The sequence below is a fragment of the Contarinia nasturtii genome, unplaced genomic scaffold (assembly GCF_009176525.2).
Source record: "Contarinia nasturtii isolate CC-2019 unplaced genomic scaffold, AAFC_CNas_1.1 Cnas_scaffold_414, whole genome shotgun sequence".
Classification (NCBI taxonomy): domain Eukaryota; kingdom Metazoa; phylum Arthropoda; class Insecta; order Diptera; family Cecidomyiidae; genus Contarinia; species Contarinia nasturtii.
The window spans coordinates 5,112,547-5,137,715 of NW_022197768.1; the positions used below are offsets into that span (position 1 = coordinate 5,112,547).

A 25,169-nucleotide genomic window follows, 5' to 3' on the forward strand; every position below is an offset into this window, starting at 1 on the left:
CGTGGTTTATAAATTTGGTATTAAGTTCATGCGCATCCTCTATTCTTCGCTTGGCAACTAAAACGCACATGGAATATGCCAATGATCATGTCAGTAAATATCAATAAAATGAACCACACCACAAAATGAACAGAAATGTCTATGAATTGCATGAAATAGTCAATTCCTTTTTTCAATTATCATAATATTGATTGAGATATAAAAAACACATAATTTAAAAAAAAAATCAAATTTCAATAAAAACATAACTATAAAATGTTGAGAAACATTTCTTTAATAATCAGTACAATAAACTCAAGAGAGAACCTGTAAATAGATGCAACATTTCTTGAAATGGGTTTGATGTGGAAATCGTTTGTTATTTTTGTTGTGACATGATGACGTCAAAAAGAATATGTATGATTACGTAGCAGCGCATTTCTTGGTCTGAAACATACCATACCTGTGATACCTGTGTAATGTGAAACATGAAAACGGCACGAAGAAAAAAAATCATTTTACGATCTAATCACAATAATTTCACCAACAAAATCTTTGCGTCATTCGTTGTGGTCGGTGGCTATTTTTAACTTAAAGGAGAAAACAAACGATAATTATTCGCAACTACAATATATTTTGATGTTGAAAGACTGCATTTATATGGACCCATTGTATTTTTGTGTTTCTTCTGCATTTTGATAGAATTAGAAAGATAGAGAGAGAGAGAGAGAGAGAGAGAGGGAGAGAGAGAGAGCAAAAAATCGTATGCAAAAACGGTGACCGAAAATTGACGTTAAAAGCCATTGTACTTATCATAAGCGGCTCAAAGAAACATCCGTCTTTTGCTGAAAATCGTAATTAATTGTTTGTGTGTTAATTTACATGTGAATTACCTTTTGTTGTGCACAAACATTTAAATGCTACCAAACTAAAACATTCTTGAGCAAATGAGAAGTGATTTGCAACAAGTACATTTATCCAATTAATCGCATGAAGAATAACGAAAGTACACCATGTTTGATCAAATGTTCTCTTTATTTACGAAATATTCCGCCTAAATATAGTTATACACATTTTAAAAACAATGACTCACGCACATATGTGACACAATGTTTACGGTAAATTTAAATTCGATTATTATCATTGTGTCCCCATCATTGTAGAAATGGTGCTTCAATAGATAATTGCTGACGTCTATGTTAGTTATGTTATCGGATTAATCACCGCATTAACTGTAGGCCCTGGAAATTTTTCAATTTTTTTTTTTTTGGAAAGAATCAGAATGGTTTTTTTTTCTTTCTCCCGCAATATTCCAATGAAACGAATATGACTGTTTATTACATCAAACCATATGATTCAATATGAATATTCATGAAAATATATGTCCATGTCCAGTAACGCGAATTCCTTTCGATATCAAAATTCATGACTCTGAATCATGATTGTCATCGCTTTTACACGAATTTTATGTTTAAAAACACACACACAAATTAAATGATGAATAATATGCGCAATGCAATCATTCGATTACACTTATAACAAAGAGCTGCTTCACTTTTATACATTACCGATTCAAAAAGAACGATAAACATTCAATTTTACGACAAATAGGTGTTTATGATGGTTTTTATCGTTCAAAATTGTCTGCACCAAGTTTACATTTTGCACTCTTACTTCATGTTCATTGTCAATTACTGCGGTTTGGTTGTCAAACAGACCAGATAGAAAAAGACAAATGAACAAAAAATAAAATGAACGATCGCAAAGATGTATCAGCGAGCGAGCATTCACATTTCCATTGAGTACACAGGTAAATCGTTATTGTATGCACTGAAATCGCTGCATCATTTTAACATACAAAATTATACACAGTTTTTTGAACATGTTATGGATTTTTACAATAATAAGAGTGCGAATAATTCGAGCAGGTTGGAATAATAGCAAAAACAAAACAATCTCTAGACTAAGTGTGAAACAGTTTTTAAGAGATGTTTAAAATGTTAATGATGTGGTTGCAACCAGTTCTTGATGTTTCGCATCAAATACGAATCAAAGCAAATAAATAAATATGAACACAGCGTACGATACACCCGACAATGCGATCAGAAAAAAAAGAAATACCATTCGAACATGTCCATTTATAAGCGGCTTTTTCGATTTCCGTTTTAACATTTCGGTAGTTTTTTTTTATTTGGCGGTCGTCGTCAATTTTCGTCAATTTTATTTGTAAATGCAATTATTTTACTGCAACAAAAATAACCCAATTAAATCCCCATTTTCCAAGACGATTGAATAAAAAAAATCACCCACAGAAAAAATGAGTGGTTGCTCTTTGTAATCACATGACCATTACAAATACAGTATTAATACATTGATCGTGTATACGAACATGACCACTTGAAATGGGAAAGTAACAAGCGCCGCAACTATAATAAAAATACAAGGAGGAAAAACCATAAACAAAGCGACAATAGTAAAACAGCACAACATAACCAACAACAACATTGATATTTAAAGTGGATTGCGCATCAAAACAGAGTCAACGCCACTGATTTGACACATACAAACACACTATATGGACTTGAAACACTTTATAAATTGAAAACAGTTCGAACTCATCACGCGACCGGTAAAGAACTCCACCATTTTTCTGTGCATAGAATTATAGAACGCAGCTGTTTAATTTGCGTACCCATAATTAGTTTAACATTAAGTTGAATGGTTATAGACTTTTTGTGCAACCAAGCGTCATATGCACTTTACCGTCTGCATCTTTGTTACTAATGAAGTGATCGTAACAATTAAAACGAAATACGCCTCATTTTGAACATTGAACAAAAAAAAAAAAAAACGTTCGGATTTACATTATATTTGAAAATCAAAAGTGAAGGATTACACAGTTTTAATGTTAAAGTGCGATCACGTTTTAATTAAGCTACTTTAGTTTTAAGAACATCAATTAAAAACATAGACATTTTTTTTCTAAATGTTATCGATAGCTTGCACGACCTTTGTCTTGTATCACTCATAAATACAGTGTTTCATAAAATCAAACAAATTTTCCATAGATTGATGGAATTAAAATTGAAAATTTAAAACAAAAAAAAAATTTATTAGTGAAAATTATCGAAAATTTTAACAAAACAATACAATAAAATGTGTTCGCTAAATGTTGGTCAAATTGTTTGGATTTGTGTTATTGGTGCTATGACCGGTAAGTTATAAATAATTCGGGGATTTTTCGAATAAACAAACGGAACATGTGTGCAATCAGGCATATGACAAAGGTTCAAGCGAAAGTGTGACAAACTGAAATAATTAAAAAAAGACATTTCTGAAGTTTGGAATTGAATCAAATTGATGATTCATCATTTGGGCTTGTTAATTTCGCTACTACTTTTATTCATTTACAGTGTGGCCTGTATATTCATGGAATCCAGACTATTTTTTTTATGATGACGCACCGATGCTGCCGCATTATGTAGACAGAGATGAACCAATGGGTCTGAATCAATATAAAATGCCAACATATCAATGGCCACAATGTAACTGTATTAAATTAAAAGAATGTACAATATTTACATTAAAATTACGTTCGGCACCGAAACCACTGTCATCAACTCTCATGAAGGACATTCGAAAGAAAGCTTGTGGTTTTGCTGGCGTAGATCCGTTGGTATGTTGTCCATCATCCGATGTGCTGCCGCACGGACGCACTTTTCGCGAGGTTCACACAACGGAAAAACCATGGATCTGGGATAGTCAAACGAAACCAATAAAAAAACAACCAACAAATCTATTCAATCGTTTGAATCCGGATGACGATAATTGGGGCCAATCGAAGCAACAACAACCAAATAACGTTCATAGTCCAAAAAAACCGATCACCGATAAGAATTTCTATACACGCAAAACAAAAAAATATCACTTTTTCAACTTTGAAGATCCGCGCACATATCGCAATTGTCCGCCAAGTTTTTCACCCGATTTTCATATTCCACCATACTTTCAACATGTAAAACCATTGAAAAATTTTCATCATATATCGAATGAAGCGAACGGTTTCGATTTCAATCACGTTGACAACGAACCGAATTTCATTTTTCCGCATGCATTGCCAAATTCAGTGAATGATGTGCCAACATTTCCGTCGCGTGTTGCAAAACATTCAATCGAAAAATTAAGTTTAATCAATGCCGATAATTGTGGCATTTCAATTCAACAAAGAATTATTGGCGGCGATGATGCTGTTCCCGGACAATTTCCATGGTAATTTGCATTTTAACCACAACAACTGTTTATCACTGTTTAAATGATTGGTTTCGTCTCTTTTATTCTTGAAGGATGGCACGACTGGCCTACCGAAATCGAAGTAAGTTTTATATTGGTCGCATATGTATTATAATATAATAATCGGTGCTGATTCTCATTTTTTTACACGGTTTATTTCAGCATCACAACTGGTTTCGTATCGATGTTCCGGTTCCGTAATAAGTAAAAAATATATTTTAACGGCAGCACATTGTGTCAGCAATCTTGTGGACGATCTAGAATTGTACGTATTTTCAGTCGATTTTTTTGTTCGTTTATTTATTTGTTTGTTTTTTTAAATCTAATGGAAATGTTGATATTAACTCAAGGATTTATGTGCGACTCGGTGAATTGGATTCAAGGTCAAATTTGTGCGATAATAACCGCAATTTATGTAATGAACCACAAGACTATGAAATTGAATCAATCGAACATCATCCAAGCTATGATATGCCAAAATATGCAAACGATATTGCATTAATACGATTGCGACACATCACAAATTCAAGTGAGTTTATTATTCGATTCGCAAGCACACATTCAAGTCAATGGCATCTTATGACATTGTGCATTTTCAATTTATTTACAGGCTTTGTAAGCCCCTTGTGTTTGCCACTCGGCCCATATGAAGCGACCGATAAGAATTTAGACCAAAAAATGGCCATCGTTGCTGGCTGGGGTGTTTCTACACCTCTTTTAGGTTTGTTTACAACTACTCTCTTGCCTGCTTTATATATGTATGTAAAACTCATGATCAATTCGGTTTGATTGAAAAAAAAAATATAGGCGGTGCGGTCAATCCAATGCTACAATATATACGTTTACCAATTGTAAATACGCAATCATGTGCCAATTCATATGCGAGCTACAGTGCAAATTCACGTATACCAATCATCATCTCAGAGAGTCAACTGTGTGCACAGGGAACTACGAATCACGATGCGTGCCAAGGTATGTGGAAATTATTTTTTTTTTATTCTAGGAAGAAATGCCAACGCTGATATTATATTTGACGCATTAACATTTTAGGCGACAGCGGCGGACCGCTCATGAGAGAAGATAGCCAGACTGGTCGATATATTCTGTTGGGCTTAGTTTCATTTGGACCACGAACGTGCGGTGTTGCGGCGTTTCCAGGTAAGATTTATATTTTTACAAATCCACTCATTCGAATTTATCTACAAATTACTATTTGTACAATTTCAGGCGTTTATTCACGTACGTCAGCACATTTGGACTGGATTTTGAACACTATACAACTGTGATTTTATTTACTTAATATTTAAGTGCGTACAATTGTAATGTGCAAAATGGAAATGTCCATTTTTTGCTTTTATGGCTAATGTATGTTGATTTTCTCACGTCAAAGTGGATGCCCACCCATTTTCAATATTTTTTTTTTTCGAATATCGGTCAAGAATTCCGTGCTATTGGAACTTTGTCTAGATGTCAGTACATCATACATACAGAATGTCCACTTTTTTCCCTTGCATGGAAAAACAATACTGGTAGCTTTAAGTAAGGATCTCTTATAAGCTTGCAACGAATAGTTGTTGCATTTTTTCTTATCATGTTAATCATTTAAGTATAAAAATGTATCATGAGAACAATGCATGCATGGCCCAAACCAAATGGCTCAATATTTATTTTCTTTCTATCGCTCGCTCTCTCTCTCTTTATCAATTAAAAATATTCGTTTGTTGTGAAATGAAAAATATCATTAATTATTGAATGTTTATCGTAATAAATAAAATGCATTTTGATGGAACGAATTGTTGTGATTGAATTTCTGATTCATTGCACAACAATACTTTGGCAATGAATTATTTGGAATGGTGAACAAACCCAAACTCATTTGATTGCAATCTCAGCCTATAAATAAGTAATAGGTATACCAATTGGTATTATTGAGAATAACTTATTCGTGATTGAGATATCGATCTTATTTTGTGTTGACAATGTTAAAATTAATAGTGACATTTTCAATGTACTGCCTCTTAGCTACTGGGTCCGATCAAGACTATCAATTGCATAAAAATTGGCCAAAACAAATGGAAAGAGGATGTGGAGAAACCTATGCTGATCGCATTGTTGGCGGAAAATATGCAAAGCTGGGTCAATACCCATGGATGGCACAACTTTTATATAAAGGTATATGGCCTTTTGTGTCGTTATTTGGATTCATCATTATAATATACATGGAATTTTTAATTTTTGATCTAAGAACGCAATGATCAATTGATAAGTTTGTGCGGAGGTTCGTTAGTAACACCATTTCATGTGATTTCGGCGGCACATTGTGTACACGGCAAAGAACTTGCTTCAAAGCTGTAAGTATTTTAATTTATTTATGCTTTTATAACATTCGGGTGTGTTCACAGTGATTCGGTTGGTTTGGGCGACTATGACATTAAAACCGATCCCGATTGTGAAGAGGATATTTGTGCCGAACCAAAACAAGTGATTAAAATAGCAAAAGTCATTATGCCCGACACATATAGTATGGAAACTATGAAGGATGACATTAGTGTCCTCATTTTGGAGAGTCAAGCCATTTTAAATGGTAAACAATTTTCATTTTATACAAAAACAATATTGTTGTTATTCGGCTTAAATTCAATTTGAATATTTTTAAGGATGGGTAAATGCAATTTGTTTGCCGACGGGACGTGAACAAATTGGTGGCGGTGGTGGTGTTGGTGAAGTGGGTATGTTGAACAGTACATTTTTGTTTGAATGAAGTTTCAATTAAGCGACATCATTTTTATCTAATTAGCCGGATGGGGTATTTCTAATATAAAAACACGAAGTTCTGAACACATTTTGAATTATGTGAAGGTATGCAATGAATTCAATATAAATTTTTGTTCGAAATTCGAAATTTTATGTTAATTTTATATATTTGTAACAGTTACCATTGTTGGACATGGATTATTGTCGTGATCAGACTAAGTTGCCAGTTAGTGGTAAAACTCAGTTATGTGCTGGTAGCACAAACTTGAACCAAGGTATTTACCGCACACATGAATGGTGACCGAATTTCGCTTACACTTTACTTAATGGTTTTCATTTCAGATTCATGTAACGGTGATTCCGGCGGACCTCTGATGCAAATTGCAAATAGTATTAATGGTGGGCCAAGATACTATATTACCGGTATTGTTTCTTATGGGCCAATTGCATGTGGTATTGCACCAGCTGTCTATACAAAAGTTTCTAGTTATATGGATTTTATTTTGAATGCAATGCATTGATATATCAAAAACAAATTACATTAAATTCACAATTCATGAATAAAATTATTTGCAAACGTGCATCTAATGCGGTCTTTTCTTTCTTCGACTCAATATTTAATAATACACGTTCGAATTGTGGAAAGTATATAATTAGACTCAATCATGAATCAGATGTAAATTATATTTACATAATATTTCGTTTGAATATGTAAGATGTACGCACCTTAGGCCGTTCAAATAAATGCGAGTTAACGGTAAAGTACCGAGGAATTTAAATCCTTCTGAATTCTTTAGATTCTTTAACCGCCGGCGCCATGACTTGACGGACAACAGGTGAGAGAGAGAGAGAGAGAGAGAGAGAGAGAGAGAGAAATTACACACAGAAACTAGTAGACATATCAAACTCAGATGTGATTTGTGCAACGAAACCGGAATAAGTAAGTAGTGAAAACGCCAATTTCACACGTTCAATTACATTGACATGGTAAATCCCCGATCGCAAAGTTGTGTGAATATTCTTCAGTGCCAACGGGAAAATATCATACATTTTGTGTTCATAGCAGTGTCAGGCCAATTCCATATTCAATTCTAAAGAGAAAAATTTTTATGAAAGAAACCGATTTGACACTAAAAAAATATTTACATAAAAACGTCACCAACATGCGACTATTGAGAAACATCACGAAGAGAAAATAGTTTATGTCTGAGATCATGAAGGCCAACAAAAAAAAATTCAATTTTAATCTAAACAAAAAATCAATTGCACTGTCATGCGGACTACTAGCAGCGATTTGAAAATGTTTTCAAACAATGTCACAAATCGACAAATATTTCCTTTTTATATCACTAAATCGAATCCAAGATTTTAGGTAAAGTGCAAAATAAAATCTATGAATTTCACATGAAAATATTAACATCACATAAAAATACACTTTTTCTTGAATATTAAATTGTTCGCAATATATATACTATATTTTGTTTCATTTATAATTTTGTATTGGTTAAATGCTTCTTATTACACATTCGTACGTGAAATGCACCTTGCATGACTTTTAAATGAATGGGTGTGAATCGTAAATTACCGAGACATGCAAACTTTGTAGAAGATCTGAAACTGAAGATCTCTCCTTGGGCTCAATCAAATGACGGACAGCAAACGAGAATGAGAGAAAAAAAAACATGCACATAATATGCCGTGATGTGATAACTCGGTTGTTCTTTGTTCAAGAAAACCGGAATGATTGAGCCTAAATACGTAGGTTGCTCCATATTTTTTTTTAAAATGGTACTTATAGTGTTGCCCGATGTAAACCATTGTCATATTCGTAAAGTTTGATGTTTTGGTATGTATTCGTGCCCTGAACCTTTTGTCGTACGAACGCTATTTGTATTGTTTACAGTGACTGGTAAACTGCGACTCAACAAAAAAATGAATTTTACACGTGAAGATTTTCGTAAAATGATTTACTACGATTTTCGAAGTAAATTATCTCAACAACAGTGTTTCGATCGACTTCATTTGGCCTTTGGCAATGAAGCACCAACCCTTCAGACAATTTATAACTGGTACCGAGAATTCCGTTGCGGTCGTAGTTCGCTCAAAGACGAGTTTCATACAGGTCGTCCAAAATCGGCTGTTGTGCCACAAAACATCGATGCTGTCAGAAAACTGATTATGGAAGATCGTCATGTGACCTACCGTGAGATTGAGGCATCTTTGGGCATTTCATCCCACAGCATACATACAATTTTGCATGAACATTTAGCCGTAAAAAAGATTTGCTCTCGTTGGATCCCACATAAATTGACCGATGAACAAAAAATGGCTCGTGTGAGTTGGTGTAAAGAAATGCTCAAGAAATTCAATCGTGGTGCTTCAAAAGACGTTAATAAAATCGTCACTGGTGACGAATCGTGGATATATGCCTATGAGCCCGAAACGAAACAGCAGTCGACTGTATGGGTCTTCCAAAATGAAGATAACCCAACGAAAGTTGTTCGAGCAAGAAGCACTTCGAAGCGAATGGTCGCCTGTTTTTTCGGGAGAAGTGGTCATGTGGCAACCGTTCCACTAGAGGATCGTAAGACCGTCAATTCTGATTGGTATACCACCATTTGTTTGCCCGAAGTGTTTGGTGAAATAAGAAAAAACAACCACCGTCGCAAAATAATTCTTCATCACGATAATGCGAGCTCTCACACATCTTTTCAAACTACTCGATTTTTGACCGGTCAAAACATCGAACTGATGGGTCATCCACCGTACAGTCCTGACCTGGCACCCAATGACTTTTTTTTGTTCCCAAGCGTGAAGAAAAAACTACGTGGTCAACGATTTTCGACACCAGAAGAAGCAGTTGAAGCGTTCAAAACACACGTTTTGGAGATATCAGTTTCGGAGTGGCACGAATGCTATGACAAATGGTTTCATCGAATGCAAAAGTGTATCGATCATCTCGGGGAATATTTTGAAAAACAATAAAACCATTTTCGACAAAAAACAACTGTGTTATATATGTTTTTAAAAAAAATTATGGAGCAACCCTCGTACCTATGACACATTTAATTAAATTAATGCGATAAATTCCCAGACTCATATGTTTGATGTATTCGCGAAACTCGTGGCACTTTAAATAAATTTAAATAAATCGCTAAAGTGTTAAAGAGTAAACACCGCATTTGGTGCTCACAACAATTGATTGATATGCCATCACTATACAATAGTAACATTCGGCCATCTCGGCAATAGAACGGAATTTCCAAAAAGAAATCTATTGTGAAATTGTTCACACTATTTATGCGAAATGAGATATACTTTATACGAAACAAAATTTCAATTGAGTTTTTTCTTACAAAATTGAATAGAATTTTTACAATGGCAAAATATGTATAATGATCGAGAGAAGAATCAACACTTGGGTGAGTTGCGAATGTATGTAAATATAAATTGATAACCTGATCTTCAGGTCCTTAAGTCAAATTTAATATTAAATCAATATATGTTCTAATGACTTCGAAAAATACACACTGGCAAACCAAACAGCATCGTTTGTGTGCGTGTGTGTGTGTTTATATACGTGTCGAACTTGAATTCTCGGAACGCCAGTTCAATGCCAGTTTTTGTCTATTCGATCGAATTACCTCTGGCTTTTTGATAGCGCTATTGGTGAGAGAGTCAAAAAATAGCTTATAAAACCGTCAACAGCAGCAGCAACAAACAACGCAGTAACACCAACAAGCACATCATGATTGACTACAATAGCAGCTTCTGTGATGTGACTACAAGCACTAAATAATCACCAAATAACACACATACTACTACAACGAACAACAACAACAAAATAATCCATACGAATCGTGTATTTAAATCGATTTAAACACACACAAATACTTGGTTTGTCAATATGTGCTGTCCGAATGACACTTCGGTCGGTGTAACGGCTATTTCGTTTTAACACACAATGTTAAACACAAATTTATTACATACAGACAACCACTTAAATGAAATTGAATGAACAAGACAAAACACAAGAAAAATAAACAACAACACACAAATATTCATATGAAATGAAAAATCACATACAACAACAATAGTTGTGTATCTTAAGCATATAGTGGACAACATTTTTTTCAGTTAGATTTAGCATATAGTGTGATTCAAAATACGGAATAGTTAAGATTACATTTGAATGGAACGAACATTAACGAAAAAAAGCAGCAACCATATTCACCCGTTAAGCAATACGACGATAGTTCAGTGTAAGCGGCGACAGTGATAGCAAGAGAACAATACCGTATATAAAGAAATAATTACGAGAAGAAGAAAAAAAAATACAGATCGAAATTATAGACGAACAAGCTTATAAGCACACACGAATAAAACAAAAACGGTCATATCATCGTCATACATCTTTAATTTGTGTGTGAAATCGCAAAAATAAAAAACCCATTTCGAGACGTATCATTCTGTACTTTCCGTCGCTACGTATTAAGCATGAAGCATCAACATTGAAAGTGTGTGTGTGTGTGTATGCTTGAATGTTTTACACGCTGGAAATTCGTTAATCGCTCTTTCTCTCTGTATTAAAATTGGAAAATCGAGCACTCACGCTCGCAGTAATTGACACAAAATCAAACCGTACGCAGTCAGAACCGATAATGCTGCATTACGCTGAAATCATTACAGTTTTGCTAATTTGCTATTTTAGCTGCTGGACCAGTGCACGTAAGTTATACAGTAAATAATATACGCATTTTTTCTGAACCGGATAACATCAGCGTAAAAAAAAGAGTGAATGTTGCTTAAAATGATCTTATGGCATCATCTCCGAATATATCAAGCACAGAATCAAAACGAAATAAAATAAAACATCAAACCATCAACGCATATCAAATATCAGAAAATGTGAACGTCAAGTGTTTTATATAAATTTGAAGAAGACCTATTAGGGTTTGCTGTTGTCTGACATTCGGAATTGTTAATTTGTTGATAATGAATGCATACATTCAAAGTGTGTAACAATGCACACAAATCATGCAACCGACACTTTGACAAACAATTAGAGAACCATTAGTTACCCTTAACCCAATGAGAGCAACAATACTGTAATTATTTATCAACAATGAAGTAATTTATAATAGTATTTTGAAATGAAGAAGCATTTTTTGCAGACAATATATTGAGCTGTCTATTCATTTGGAATGAGACGAAATAGCACGCTAAATTGGACATTTCTATCGTGTGACAACAACCATTTAGACTGCTCAACGTAGAAACAACAAAAGTAGAGTCCTATTTTGTTATTTTAGATCTCTACATGTTTGCGGTCCCACGTTGTTGTCACACAATCAAAATGTCCCATTAAGCGTGCAATTTCGTCTCATTTCAAATAAATAGTCAGCTCAATATATTGTCTGATTTTTTGTTCCTCTATAGTGAAATTTACGCAGATCGTTTCTTTAAACGCAGATCGTTTACGTGTCATTCATTAAATAAAGTCCAAAATGATCAGTTGAATGTTGACTCAAATCAGTAAAATACCAAAACCATTGTTACGTTCACAAAATCTGATATTTCATTAATCATTTAAATGCCTATTTCCATTCTCTGTTTCATTTTCTTCAACTTATTTCGTTATTCGAGTTTTTTGATAAAAAAAAGAGCTATAATTCGATTTGATTCCAATATGAACTCATTTGAAATATCAAGTCAAAAATTGACGCAAATCTATAAATCACAAATTATTATAAGACATTCAATCGAAATTCTGACTTGTCTGTCTCAATGTCAAATATTTTTTAACGCTATAAATATAGAAGACGTTTCTGTTTATTGATTTCTTCATTTTGTACAGGCAAATTGTTTTAAAAAGAATGAAGCAAAATTCAGACCTTGTTTTCACCGTATTTTCCAAGATAATGTTTTTTCGTCGAAAAACTTATAGAAACGTTTTTTCTCTCAAAAATTTAGAAAATCCATGTATCACGCCAGATGGCTTCCAAGGTTACTGTATCGATCTACGTGAATGTGAGCCTCTGTTTAAATTGCTTAAAAATCCAAATCTATCGATTCAGCAAATAACTTATCTACGCAATGCACAATGTGGCTATCAAAACTTATTCCCTTGGGTAAGTTTCGCTAAAAATTCTTTTCTACAAGGAATGATCAGACAATAAAAAATCATTTCCATTAGGTTTGTTGTGCAAATCAACAACAACAACCATCAACCATACAACTACCTCGACCTGGCGTATGTGGAAGTCAATTGCAAGATCGTATTATTGGCGGGGAAGAGACGCGAATAACTGAATTCCCATGGATGGCACTCATTGAATACACAAAACGTAATTAAATTGACACAAACAATTTAATATGTTTTTTTAACTAAATGTGTTTTTTTTTAATTTTATTGCAGCGACTGGCAGAGGATACCATTGCGGTGGTGTTTTGATTAACGAACAATATGTTTTAACCGGTATTTATAAAAAATGATCAAATCATATTTTCTTGGAATTTAATATACAATTATACATATTCTGTTTTTTTTTTGTATTTTCAATTATTCAAAGCATCACATTGCGTGAATGGTAAAGATTTGCAACTTTTAAAATGGACCCTATCAGGTATGTCAATGCATTATATTGTCTGCATTGTGTTTCAATTGAATTATATATATATTTATAATATCGATGTTTCTGTTTGACATACAGGGGTAAGACTTGGTGAATGGGATCAGAGAACAGAAAGAGATTGTGATGACGGCAATTGTTCAGACCCTGTACAAGATATTGAAGTGGTGGAACGCATTCCACATAAAAACTATAATTCAAACTCGAAAGCACAAGAGAATGATATTGCCTTGTTACGTTTGGCACGTCCGGTTTCATTTACTGATTGGGTTAAACCAATCTGTCTTCCAATAGGCAATGATATCGCCAATAAAAATTTTGATGGATTACCTTTAATTGTTGCTGGCTGGGGCAAGACGGAGAACGCATCTTCAAGCTCGGTTAAGTTGAAGGTTGAAATTGATGGTGTTTCTTTATCTCAATGCAACAATGTGTATCAAGCACAAAATGTGGTGTTAACAAATAAACAATTATGCGCCGGCGGACAACCAGCCAAAGATTCATGTCGCGGTAAATATACGAATAACATTTGATTTGGTTTTTTTATATAACTAATTTTTTGTTTCCTGTTCCTGAAAACAGGAGATTCCGGCGGACCTCTGATGTCTCAACAAAAACATAATCTGACCCATGTTTACTATTTTTTGGCCGGTGTGGTTTCTTTCGGTCCATCACCATGTGGACTACCCGGTAGTTGTTTTTAAATTGATTTTGTTCGGCTCATTTTCATATTTTACAATGGTTTCTTTGTGTGTTTTTTACAGGTTGGCCTGGCGTATATACACGCGTTGACCAGTATATAGACTGGATATTACAGAACATAAGACCATAAAAATGTTACATGATCGCATTATGACGAACGAATCCAGCGTAATAAATAAAAAAAATTATCAACTAATGACAAATAATTTTGGAAAATCTAATGAAATAAACAGACACTTTTATAATTCGTATTTTGTATGATGTATCTCATGAATTTTATTTGATTACTGTGTTTAAAACAAAATTCTTTTATTTGGCCATATCTTCAGATAGATGTTTCAGATTAAATGAAAAGAATGATTTAATATTCCTTCCAAATAAATGCAGGACACAAAATTCAGTCGTAAAATTAAAAATTATCTCATCCAATCTCCAAGAAATTCCGAGATAAGGTTCACTTTATTCTTCAGAATAAATATTTTCATTTCTCTCTGTAATCTATGAACTAAACCATGTCCTATGAAAATTTGAACTTCTTTAAATTTACGTGTCATAATTGCTCTGTTTTTTTTTCTGTCGATATAGTCGGGATTCCCATTTCAAAGAAATTGTGCTACATCGGACGTAATTGATAGCAAAAACAAAAAAACAAATGACATTCAAGTCATTGGCTTTGTGTAGAGTGTACGGTATCAATACATATATGGACCAGATTAGCATGCTTATAACACAAGAAGTTACTTGGAATTCCAAACTACCATCGTTCATTTATTGTCAATGTAATGATAAAACTGTACACCGACCATTAAAGATGTACAGCCGTGCTATGTATTGATTGTATATACGCGGTGTGACATACACATAGATAATCGTGTATAAAAAAGATGCTAGGTTTTCGTTTCGTTGTTTCGCAAAATAATGAAAGAAAAAAGCATTCAACGAAACAGGATCGATTTAAAAACCAGTGCTGCAGTGAACTCTGATATTTCATGACGACAAGATCACGTAGCATAATAATGGAAATAATACTTATTTTCTGTAGCTTAGTTGTGTTTTTTGGTGATTCAACAACGGCACGTATGTTTACCTAATTTTATATTGTGTTTGCAATATCTTTTGAAATAGAACAAATTTGGTGATAAATAACTACATTTGACAAAAAAAAGTTCGTTTTTATCATATATCCGAAATCAAAGTTAAAATTTTTATTCATTTTTTTTTTTTAATTAACTTTCGTCCATGTCAGTGATAATTTGTTGCAAGTGAAATGGATTTTCCATCGAATACAAGTGGTAAAGGTCAATGTTATCATTAATCGTATGCTTGATATGATACTTGACTGTTTTCAATAAAAGTGAAATTGTATTTAGATCGAAAAAACTCTATTTAGGTCCTCGATTTTGTGACAAAATACAGATATATATCTCTGAATCGCTTTGCATATTCTACATTAATTAGAATAAATCCATCATTTTCGACATTGTAATAGAGCATAACAGTTAATGAATTTGTCTTTAAAGATTTCTTTATTCTATTTTGTTTTGTCTTTTTTGGTAGAAAATCCATGTATAACTCCAAACCAGGAAGAAGGTAAATGCGTTCCCCTCCGACAATGTGATGAATTGTATAAGCTTCTTTCGCTAACATTAAACAACGATCAACTGGAATTATTAAGGAAATCACAGTGTGCCACTATTGGACGTAATCCATATGTAAATAATTTTAATTATTTATTGAAGTCCCGTATTAATTATAATAATTTTCAATCATTCTACCACCATATATAATATTTTTTAGGTATGTTGTTCAAACTCTCCACCTCCACCATCTGCATCTGAATCTGACTTCCCACCACCCGGTCAATGTGGAACCCAATTTAAAGAGCGTATCATAGGCGGTGAAGAAACTGATATTGGCGAATATCCTTGGTTAGTTGTTTTTACATTGATTTTGTTTGGCTCATTTTCATATTATACAATGGTTTCTTTATGTGTTTTTTTACAGGATGGCATTACTGAAGTACACCAAACGTAAATATAATACTAATCAATGATTACAATATCGATACGTATCCAACAATAGTTTTTCTCATTTTTTTCATAGTTAATGGTCAAGGTGGTGGTTACTACTGTGGTGGAGCAATTATTCATAAAGATTATGTTGTGACTGGTTTGTTATTGCTTTTTTTTATTTCGGAATAATTTTCAATTGAAATTTTTATTTCATTTTTTAATATAATATCTATCTCCATTCAGCCGCGCATTGTATTCGTGGTTCTAGTTTGATAAAAAATCGATTTAAGCTTACTTCGATTCGGCTGGGTGAACATAATCTTCAAAGTGAAAAAGATTGTGCAGAAATTAGTGTAATAAAATGCATGTACATGTTTGTTTTCACCTTTGTGAAATAAAATCCATTTTTTTAATAGAATGAATGCGCAGATCCAGTGAAAGATGTATTAGTTGCAGAGGAAATTGTTCATGAAAATTATGCATCTGAATCGAGTCAACAAGCTCACGACATAGCGTTGATACGATTGGCCGAATCAATTCATTTCACCGATTGGGTAAGTTTACTCATCGTTTTATTTTTAACATTAAAACTAGAAATATTACGCGAAAAAAAATTAAAATATTTATTTATTTTATTTTTAAAAAAAAGATTCGCCCAATTTGCTTACCATTCGCATCATATCTGCGAAACAAAAACTTTGATGATTCCACGGTGGTCGTTGTTGGCTTTGGAAAGACCGAAAATGGTCAGTTCAATTAATAAAATTGCCAATTTAATTCTTTTGATATTGTTGATTGTATTCTCCTAATTAACAGCATCGCGAAGTGAAATTAAAATGAAGTTAGAAATGAAAGGATTTAATTTAAACCGTTGCAATAATGTATACAAGTTGGCGGGCATTACATTGGCAGATCATCAACTTTGTGCTGGCGGCGAACAGGGACGAGACAGTTGTTCTGGTGATTCAGGTTAGTTTCCATCATTAATAATTATTAATTAGATTAAGTAATCACAAAGTAATGTTTCGTTAAACTTCAAATATACAAAAAAAAAAAAAAGCGAAAAATTCATTTGGGAATTCTTTTGTTTAGGTGGTCCGTTGTTGGCAGATGATTTACTCAATAAAGCGAATCCATACTCCTATTTAGTAGGCGTTGTATCATTTGGACCAAAAATCTGTGGAACACCAGGTAAGATTATTATTTTTACAAATCCACTCATTCGAATTTATCTACGAATGACTATTTTCACAATTCCAGGATTTCCAGGGGTTTACACCAGAATCGATAAACACTTGGACTGGATTTTAAGTCATGTTAGAATCTGAATGAAAACAAATTCCACGAATATTTTTTTGATAATTTTTTATTTCGAAATAATTGGATTTCTTCAAAATAAATTTCAAAAAAACAACCACAATGAACAAATAATCAATGTCTTTTATTAAAATTAAATTGTATATAACAGATTTTTAACCGTGTGATTTTATTACAATTTCGACAAAAAGGTCAGACAAATAAATAAGTCGAAAGCATTCATAAAGCGATTCGAGTATGTTATCGTCCCACACAAAAAAGGTGAATAAGCATTTGATTTCATTGACTTTTGCTGCAAAGGACAAGGACACTTGGTCAAATTATCATATGAAATGATTTTTTCAGTGGTATCAGAAAAACTTCAATTTTGACATAATTGATTAAATGTATCGTCAAGCTATTCGATAAATTGTAATATTGGTTGTCTTTGTTATTGTTTTGTATTCAATTTTGGGATTGGATTTTCCATTTTTGGAAATATCTATCAACCATCATGACTGAGAGATGCCATATTGTAAAATCGCCATCTGGTGACGTGTGCGAATTGTGGTTGAAAACAACCGATATCAAAATTTAGTCAAGACACCATCCAACAATTCTGTCTTTGTAATTACATACATTGATAACCACGTCAACAGATGACGCATTATTGTGCGACTTTTTTCTCGACTATATTAATATACAGGGACTCATGGTGGCTGATATCTATAATTAAGGTCCATTTTCCAAGGCGGCGATTACAATCGTGTACGATTTCAAATCGTTGGCCAAAATCGTTAACGATTGAGATCAATGGTTTTTTTGACGCCAAAATCGTGAACGATTTATTATTTGTGGTTTTTTTGACGCCCGATTTGAAAAAAAATCTTGGACGATTGCAATCGTCGCCTTGGAAAATGCACCTTTAGTGGGACATTCCCATATTCGACTTGTAACAATTTATAAAAATAGAAGAAGCACAAATTGCGATCCAACAACGGCGTATTGTAAAAGAAAAAAAAAACCAAATCAAAGGATTGTCGAATCAGAAGCAGAATCGATTTAAAAACGGTTCAAATGATTGGAATCGTGGGTGGAAGGAGGATTCGAACACTCCCGATGATCCAAGCACAATTGATCGGAAATTGATAGACAGACGGAATTGTTGGTCCTTCTTAATCGGGACGTCCACGCCTCGCATTTTTGTGCGCAAATGTTTTGCCACTATATCTCTTTGGTGCCGGCCGACAACATTTTTCAAAGTGACAAATATGGGACAATTTCGTATGTGAACCTGGAATGGATCAAGCGGCCCTTATTCAAATTACGCCCTTCACCTTTCTTTCGGTAAGGAATTGGTGAAGGTGATGAATCAAATTGCCATGGCGGGCCATGCTGGAGCTGCATCTGGCGGATTTGTCGAAATAAGAGAAGTACGAACCAAAAATAAACTAACTAAAACTTCTTTCCCTTAGCAAGCAATTAAAACGCACTTCATGTTTTTGCATACGTTGGCCGGGCGTATTCGCGTTGCGAAAATCGCGTCATATCCATACCAGCTACCTGAGGGTAAACAGGCAAACTTTTCGCCGAATTTGTAAGTTATCGTCTTATATCGTGAAGATGAAGAAGAGCTTGCAGAAGGTGGTGCGCCGGCTGAAAAAGTGGCAAGGATGACAATTGATGAAGAAGATGAGGGTAGCGAACCACAACACGACGAGCCAGAAGCTGACGATGAAGGAGAAGCAGACATGGGTAAGAAAATAATGCATATTAGACATCAACTTCTTTTCACTCATATAATGAATATATTCGACCAGTACACCAAATGGATGAGACCTTTGGAGGTTTTCAACCACCGGGCGCATCATCACCAGCGCAACCGGGTGGGTCGTCGGAGGATATGGGAGTTGAACAAACCTCTCGACCTGTGTTTAAATCCCAACGAGGTCCCGATCGAAATATAATGCTCGATGTACAACCGACGCCGGTTTCATCATCGACACCATCAGGTTCGGTCGCTCAATTACCGGCAACCACAAGTGGGATTGGCGGTAAACGGAAACGGAAAGATTCGCCATTGCTATTACACCGACGTCGTTCTACCGGCGACTCAAAGGAAGTCGCTACACGTGTGCTTAAAACAATTTTTCAAAACATGCGCATCTTCAACAAAAAGGATGAATTAAAGAATTTACGAAATTGGACAATGTAAGTGTGCGCTATACATCAACTTCTTTATTACCTTTTTACACAATATTCATACAAAAAGAATTGAATTCATAATCATTGTCATTTCCTTAGCTGTACAATCGATTGCAAAGGAAAAAGTGCCCATCAAGCTGGAACTTTCACTTTGTTTGGTACCCGTCGAACACAAGCAACAGAGTGCCCAGTCCTCTATCGGAATTGTTTGCTGTGTATGCGCAAAATTTATAATTGTTGCGACCCGGAATTGCGCGCTTACTGCGAAAGTTATGTACATGAAAATGACGCCAAATTCCAGAATTGATAAAAATATCTATCGGCAACCACACCGTTGTGGCATTTGTGCGAAAAAAGGCAACACCCGCCGCATCGAAGGACGGAACTATCTGGACGCTGTAAGTTAGCACATTAAATACACTAACTTCTATCGCACATAAATTCTTTCTCATTTATACTTACCTATCTTATCTAGCTACTCTATTGTTCATTTTTCCGCGGGAAACGGGGAGCTTTTTCCATTTCTGACCTCACAAGAAATGTTCGCTTTCGTTGAAGAAATGGACTTTAACGATGAAAACGTCTTCGAACCCGAATTCCGCGAAGACTTCAATAAAACTTTCGAAGTCAACAGTGAAGGCCGTTGGGATCCGTTGGCTTTGCCGGACGATTATTACGCCGAAGATTCAGACGCCGAAGCAGACATGTTCCCAATCGGATACGAATTTTCTGAATTCAAATAATATGTTAAGAATGAAGATGTACACCATCCATTAACTTCGCTGGAAAGAATTTATAAAAACTTGGACAAAAATAAAATGGAACTCCAATAGGAAGAAATTCATAGTCTTTCAGTTATCCAAAAACATTAAACCCCAAAAAAGCATACACTTGAATCCAAAAACAAATTCTCTACTTATCGGTGTGACTTTTATGTGCTTCAAAGAATTGAGAAGAAGTGAATGTATATGATACATCTTGATTTTATCCATAGGACTTCGATAAAAATGTAAATAAGATTGATTTTATCCATGGATATATTATCAGGCTGTGTGTTCTGTATAATTTCAGCAGGCACTGCTATTTCTAGCACGATAGCTATGCTCTGCCTAAGTTTGACGCATTGCATACCGCATTGAAATCGGTGACTGCTGTAAGCAGTGTGTGTTCGTTACGCGGCAATAGCGACACCGTAAACCATCAATACACATGCATGAATGCTGCGTAATACACGGTATCGCTATTGCCGCGTAATGAACACACACTGTAAACAGGCATCGATTTCAATGCGGTATGCAATGCGTCAAACTTAGGCAGAGCATAGCTATCGTGCTAGAAATAGCAGTGCCTGCTGAAATTATACAAAACACACAGCCTGTATATTATAAGGCCTTTTCGGAAATATCAATTCTAATGGGCATAGGTTCTCACGCTGGTCGAATTTACCCCCCCCCCCCCCCCCCAGACGTTTGCGGACCCCCCGGGAAATTTGTAAAAAATCTTTCGATTTCCTAGCGTTTTTTATGAGAGAAAAATTCTTTCGATTTGATTAGGGTTTTTTGTGGCAGTCTCACCTACTACACCCCTCCCCCCTAGAATTCGATTACGTGTCTCCGCGATATAAAGTATGATATATAAAATAATTTGAGCAGAAAAATGGCGCATGTGAAAAAATGATATATGATAAAATGATATTTAAATTTTTGTTTAAAGTGATGAAATTTTTTTTTTTCAAAATGTATACATAAAAAATATTGCGGTTATCATAACCTCACTTTATTACTTTGACACATTTCATTCTATTCACACGAATTCACCGAACTCATCAATAACCACTCGATTCAAAAGTGTGAATTTACGTGAATTCCTGTGAATTTTTTTGCCGTATTAAGCCCCTAGCACAAAGTGATTTGAGTTTTATCACACAATAAATAACAAAAACATGAATACACATTGATTGCTTTGACTTTTGCTGCAGAGGACAAGGGAGACATGATCAAATTATCATGAAAAACTCCAACTATGGCATGATTTATTAATCAATCTTTGTCAAGCTATTCGAAAAATTGTGATATTGGTTGCCTTTGTTATTGTTTTGTCTTCAATTTTTGGATTGGATTTTCCATCTCTGGAGATATTTATAATTAAAACAAGAAAGTGATTCATCATTAAAACAATAACGTCAATTGTTTTAGCCCATTTAGCTGGCTAACGTATATATATTGTCTGGAGAATTTAATACAAATAACATTTGATAACACCGACGGTGGATATGTGTCCTTGATGATTGCTAGAGCGAATGAGAAATAATAAGCAGTGACAGTCAGTCTGAAAGATTTTTTTTTATTTTGTCTTGCTTTATTACTTATCCGTTCAGTCTTCTTCAAATTAAATTATTCAAAAGAAACGGTGTATACAGTTACAGATGTTATGGGTAAAACAACTTTGTTAATTCATGATACATGCAACGTTCAGAGATTAAAAAATACACAAACACATACGGTATGTATATATGGAAATATCACCGCGAGTACATATTTGTTGATATGAAATCGAAAAGATGTTAAAAAGCAGGATCCATTTAAAAGACTTTGATTGCAGTTATTGTTGAAATTTCATTGTAGAGACATCGATATTCATACTATTTGTGAATTGTAAAATTTATTTGAAAATACTAATAATAGTATTGCAGACCAGAGATCTTCTATATCTAAAATCCCATTTCAATAATGGGGTTATTAATCGTCTTTTGTAGTGTGTTAATCTTACTCAATGGATTTATAAATGCACGTAAGTTTTATTCGACTGACCAAACGTTGTTTTATAAAAAAATATGTTTTTACTCATCGCATCGTTGGATTTTGAAACAAGATTTTTATATTGCTTCAAAATGATCTATTGATTCAATCAATTAATGTCAAAATACATTTAATACTATTATGTATAAGTATATAAGTCTAAACCCGGTTTTTTACTCTCACGTCAGCACTGATAATTACAAGTAATCTAGCAAGTAATTAGTGTTGTAGACAGATTGCTATGAATGTAAATGTGAATACGTATGACTGTAGTCTATAAATATATATTTTTCGTTTTGCTTGATTGTCTTTTTTTTGTAATCTTTTCATTTATTTCTTTTTTCTCGTAGAAAATCCATGTACAACTCCAGATCAGAAAAATGGTGTATGTATTTCCCTTCAGCAATGTCCGCCTGCCTTGAAAATTGTGAAAAATTATCACACATCGACGAGAAGTCAAATTGATTCAGTGAGGCAGGCACAGTGTGGATCAGTTGGCAATACTCCATTGGTAAATAATATAAAAATATAAATAGTAAAGAGCGATTTTATTAGTGAAAGTGAAACTATTAACATTATTATTTATTGAATTGAATTTGATTGTAGGTTTGTTGTGAAGAGCCAACTTTCAAAGAGTCTGATTTCCCCCAGCCGGGACAGTGTGGAACACAGTTAAAAGTGCGAATTATTGGCGGCACAGAGACAACTATTACAGATTATCCATGGTATAATTGAAGCCAAATATTTTTCACCTATTTCTGATGTCTTATTTTTGTTTGCTTGGTTATAGGATGGCACTGATTGAATATACAAAGAGTAACTATAACAAATTTGGGTTTAACTTGCATACAGCGTATTGATCTTGATTGGTTTCTCTTTTTTTAGATGGACAGAAGCGATTCCTCTGTGGTGGTTCGCTCATTAACAAAGATTACATTCTTACAGCGGCGCATTGTATTTCCGCGACTAAACTAGTGCAAAGTGGTTGGAAACCAACATCGGTTCGATTGGGTGAACATGATCTAAGCACTGAAAGAGACTGTGAGGATGTACGTATGAGAACATTATTTATTGAAGGAACTTGGTTTAAATTGCTGAATTTGTGTTTGTTTTCGATTGAAACTTAATTAAAACAGAGAGATTGTGCTCCGCCAGTGGTCAATGTGGATATTGGTGAAATAAACGTTCATGAAGCTTACGAACCAAGCTCATCCACACAATATCATGATATTGCGTTGATAAGATTGTCGCGGTCAGTTGAATTTACAGAATTTATCAAACCAGTCTGTTTACCTTTTGCACCAAATTTGAGGGATGCCAACTTGGACGATGTTTCTTTGAGCGTTTCCGGGTAATAGTTATTTAACTAACATATTACATCTATTTAATTTCATTATTTTCGTCTTTTTATATTCAATTTTAGTTTTGGACGAACTGAAAACGGTAGAATTTCACATAACTTCACTTATAATTCATTTTTAAACGGAAAAATCAAATCGCTTATTTATTGCCAGGAACGTCAAGTGATGTTAAATTGAAACTCGATATTAATGGTTTCAATTGGGATCGATGCAATAATCTGTACGGACGACGTTTAGTACACCAGCAATTATGTGCTGGTGGAATTGAGGGAAAAGACTCGTGTTCGGGTGATTCGGGTTAGTAATGTGTATATTAGATAGATCATAGATGTATTTTCTCAATTTGTTGTTAATGTGAAAATATTTTAATTAGGCGGTCCATTGATGAGAGATGTTAAATTGATGAGAACACTACCAGTTACATACTTGGGTAATATTATTATATATATCAATGTATACAATTCTACCACTACAAATATAATAATAACAATAAAAATTACATAGCCGGAATAGTATCCCGAGGTCCTCAAATATGCGGTACACCCGGTTTTCCAGCAATTTATACGGTGAATATGATTCTTTATTTTAATTTTTGATTTTTCGTTTCAATTTTTACAAAAAAAAAATCTCATTAAATTTTAGCGTGTTGATAAATATCTCTACTGGATTCAACATGAAATGAAGTACTAATGAGACATCACGCATGATACGTGAAAAAGATTGGCAAAATCAAGCTAAATATAATTACGAACAAAAATTATTATCATTTTTTTTTTAATTTCAAATTACAATCTATTGTATGAATGTTGTGAACATCTTTGAACCAAAATAAATATTTAAAATAGAAAGCGTCTCCTTCAAAAGAAATTATAATTATAAAACAGATCTTTTCTATTCGACACAGTCAGCACAAATCATATAAATTGTGCAACATAACGACGATTGCAAACTTAAAAACTTAGCATTATCGCTTAAAGCGGCCTTTGAATAAAATTACAATCTCTCGGATATCTCTCGGATATCAAATTCCTCCTCTGGATTAGACATAAAATGAAGCTTTAATGAGTCATCAGGAAAAAACCAAAAAAGGAAAAAAATCTAAAGAAGTCTTTGAATCCCGAATAGAGTGAGATCACCACT

The 25,169-nt window shown here is 34.0% G+C and overlaps 4 protein-coding genes and 1 long non-coding RNA gene across 5 annotated transcripts in view; 4 read left to right on the plus strand and 1 right to left on the minus strand.

The window, feature by feature from the left end:
• Positions 1 to 2,839: 2,839 nt before the first annotated feature.
• Positions 2,840 to 5,965, plus strand: LOC116338595 (melanization protease 1). The gene is made up of 9 exons (XM_031763968.1): positions 2,840 to 3,193; positions 3,393 to 4,248; positions 4,323 to 4,351; positions 4,432 to 4,534; positions 4,620 to 4,798; positions 4,880 to 4,990; positions 5,077 to 5,241; positions 5,320 to 5,427; positions 5,497 to 5,965. Exons 1-9 carry the CDS (start codon positions 3,136 to 3,138, stop codon positions 5,553 to 5,555), a joined length of 1,668 nt encoding a protein of 555 aa, XP_031619828.1. The 5' UTR covers positions 2,840 to 3,135; the 3' UTR covers positions 5,556 to 5,965.
• On the minus strand, positions 3,146 to 8,674 carry LOC116338601. The gene is made up of 3 exons (XR_004200908.1): positions 8,609 to 8,674; positions 3,562 to 4,526; positions 3,146 to 3,484 (listed from the first exon to the last, which is right to left on the minus strand). It is a non-coding gene; the product is annotated as an uncharacterized LOC116338601 (long non-coding RNA).
• LOC116338600 (CLIP domain-containing serine protease 2-like) lies at positions 6,186 to 7,606 on the plus strand. The gene is made up of 7 exons (XM_031763977.1): positions 6,186 to 6,441; positions 6,515 to 6,620; positions 6,672 to 6,853; positions 6,927 to 6,998; positions 7,067 to 7,128; positions 7,202 to 7,298; positions 7,366 to 7,606. The coding sequence occupies exons 1-7, from the start codon at positions 6,249 to 6,251 to the stop codon at positions 7,542 to 7,544; spliced, it is 891 nt and encodes a 296-aa protein (XP_031619837.1). The 5' UTR covers positions 6,186 to 6,248; the 3' UTR covers positions 7,545 to 7,606.
• Positions 8,675 to 11,169: 2,495 nt separating the features above from the next.
• Positions 11,170 to 14,622, plus strand: LOC116338597 (serine protease easter-like). Its single transcript, XM_031763973.1, has 8 exons — positions 11,170 to 11,751; positions 12,997 to 13,154; positions 13,220 to 13,370; positions 13,442 to 13,501; positions 13,596 to 13,649; positions 13,737 to 14,165; positions 14,238 to 14,345; positions 14,420 to 14,622. Exons 1-8 carry the CDS (start codon positions 11,685 to 11,687, stop codon positions 14,485 to 14,487), a joined length of 1,095 nt encoding a protein of 364 aa, XP_031619833.1. The 5' UTR covers positions 11,170 to 11,684; the 3' UTR covers positions 14,488 to 14,622.
• A 653-nt stretch (positions 14,623 to 15,275) lies between these two features.
• LOC116338681 overlaps positions 15,276 to 25,169 on the plus strand; it is a 31,241-nt gene continuing 21,347 nt past the window's right edge. Inside the window, exons 1-25 of the mRNA XM_031764092.1 lie at positions 15,276 to 15,434; positions 15,915 to 16,069; positions 16,155 to 16,285; positions 16,362 to 16,387; positions 16,461 to 16,526; positions 16,613 to 16,722; positions 16,786 to 16,923; positions 17,019 to 17,115; positions 17,186 to 17,338; positions 17,462 to 17,560; positions 17,630 to 17,685; positions 19,018 to 19,098; positions 19,141 to 19,234; positions 19,289 to 19,420; positions 19,486 to 19,876; positions 19,970 to 20,085; positions 22,857 to 22,883; positions 23,019 to 23,179; positions 23,275 to 23,393; positions 23,459 to 23,484; positions 23,554 to 23,717; positions 23,805 to 24,019; positions 24,092 to 24,111; positions 24,183 to 24,326; positions 24,403 to 24,459. Of these exons, the coding sequence (XP_031619952.1) occupies positions 15,347 to 15,434; positions 15,915 to 16,069; positions 16,155 to 16,285; positions 16,362 to 16,387; positions 16,461 to 16,526; positions 16,613 to 16,722; positions 16,786 to 16,923; positions 17,019 to 17,115; positions 17,186 to 17,338; positions 17,462 to 17,560; positions 17,630 to 17,685; positions 19,018 to 19,098; positions 19,141 to 19,234; positions 19,289 to 19,420; positions 19,486 to 19,876; positions 19,970 to 20,085; positions 22,857 to 22,883; positions 23,019 to 23,179; positions 23,275 to 23,393; positions 23,459 to 23,484; positions 23,554 to 23,717; positions 23,805 to 24,019; positions 24,092 to 24,111; positions 24,183 to 24,326; positions 24,403 to 24,459 (2,866 nt within the window). The 5' untranslated portion in view covers positions 15,276 to 15,346. The remainder of the gene's footprint in view (positions 15,435 to 15,914; positions 16,070 to 16,154; positions 16,286 to 16,361; positions 16,388 to 16,460; positions 16,527 to 16,612; positions 16,723 to 16,785; positions 16,924 to 17,018; positions 17,116 to 17,185; positions 17,339 to 17,461; positions 17,561 to 17,629; positions 17,686 to 19,017; positions 19,099 to 19,140; positions 19,235 to 19,288; positions 19,421 to 19,485; positions 19,877 to 19,969; positions 20,086 to 22,856; positions 22,884 to 23,018; positions 23,180 to 23,274; positions 23,394 to 23,458; positions 23,485 to 23,553; positions 23,718 to 23,804; positions 24,020 to 24,091; positions 24,112 to 24,182; positions 24,327 to 24,402; positions 24,460 to 25,169) is intronic.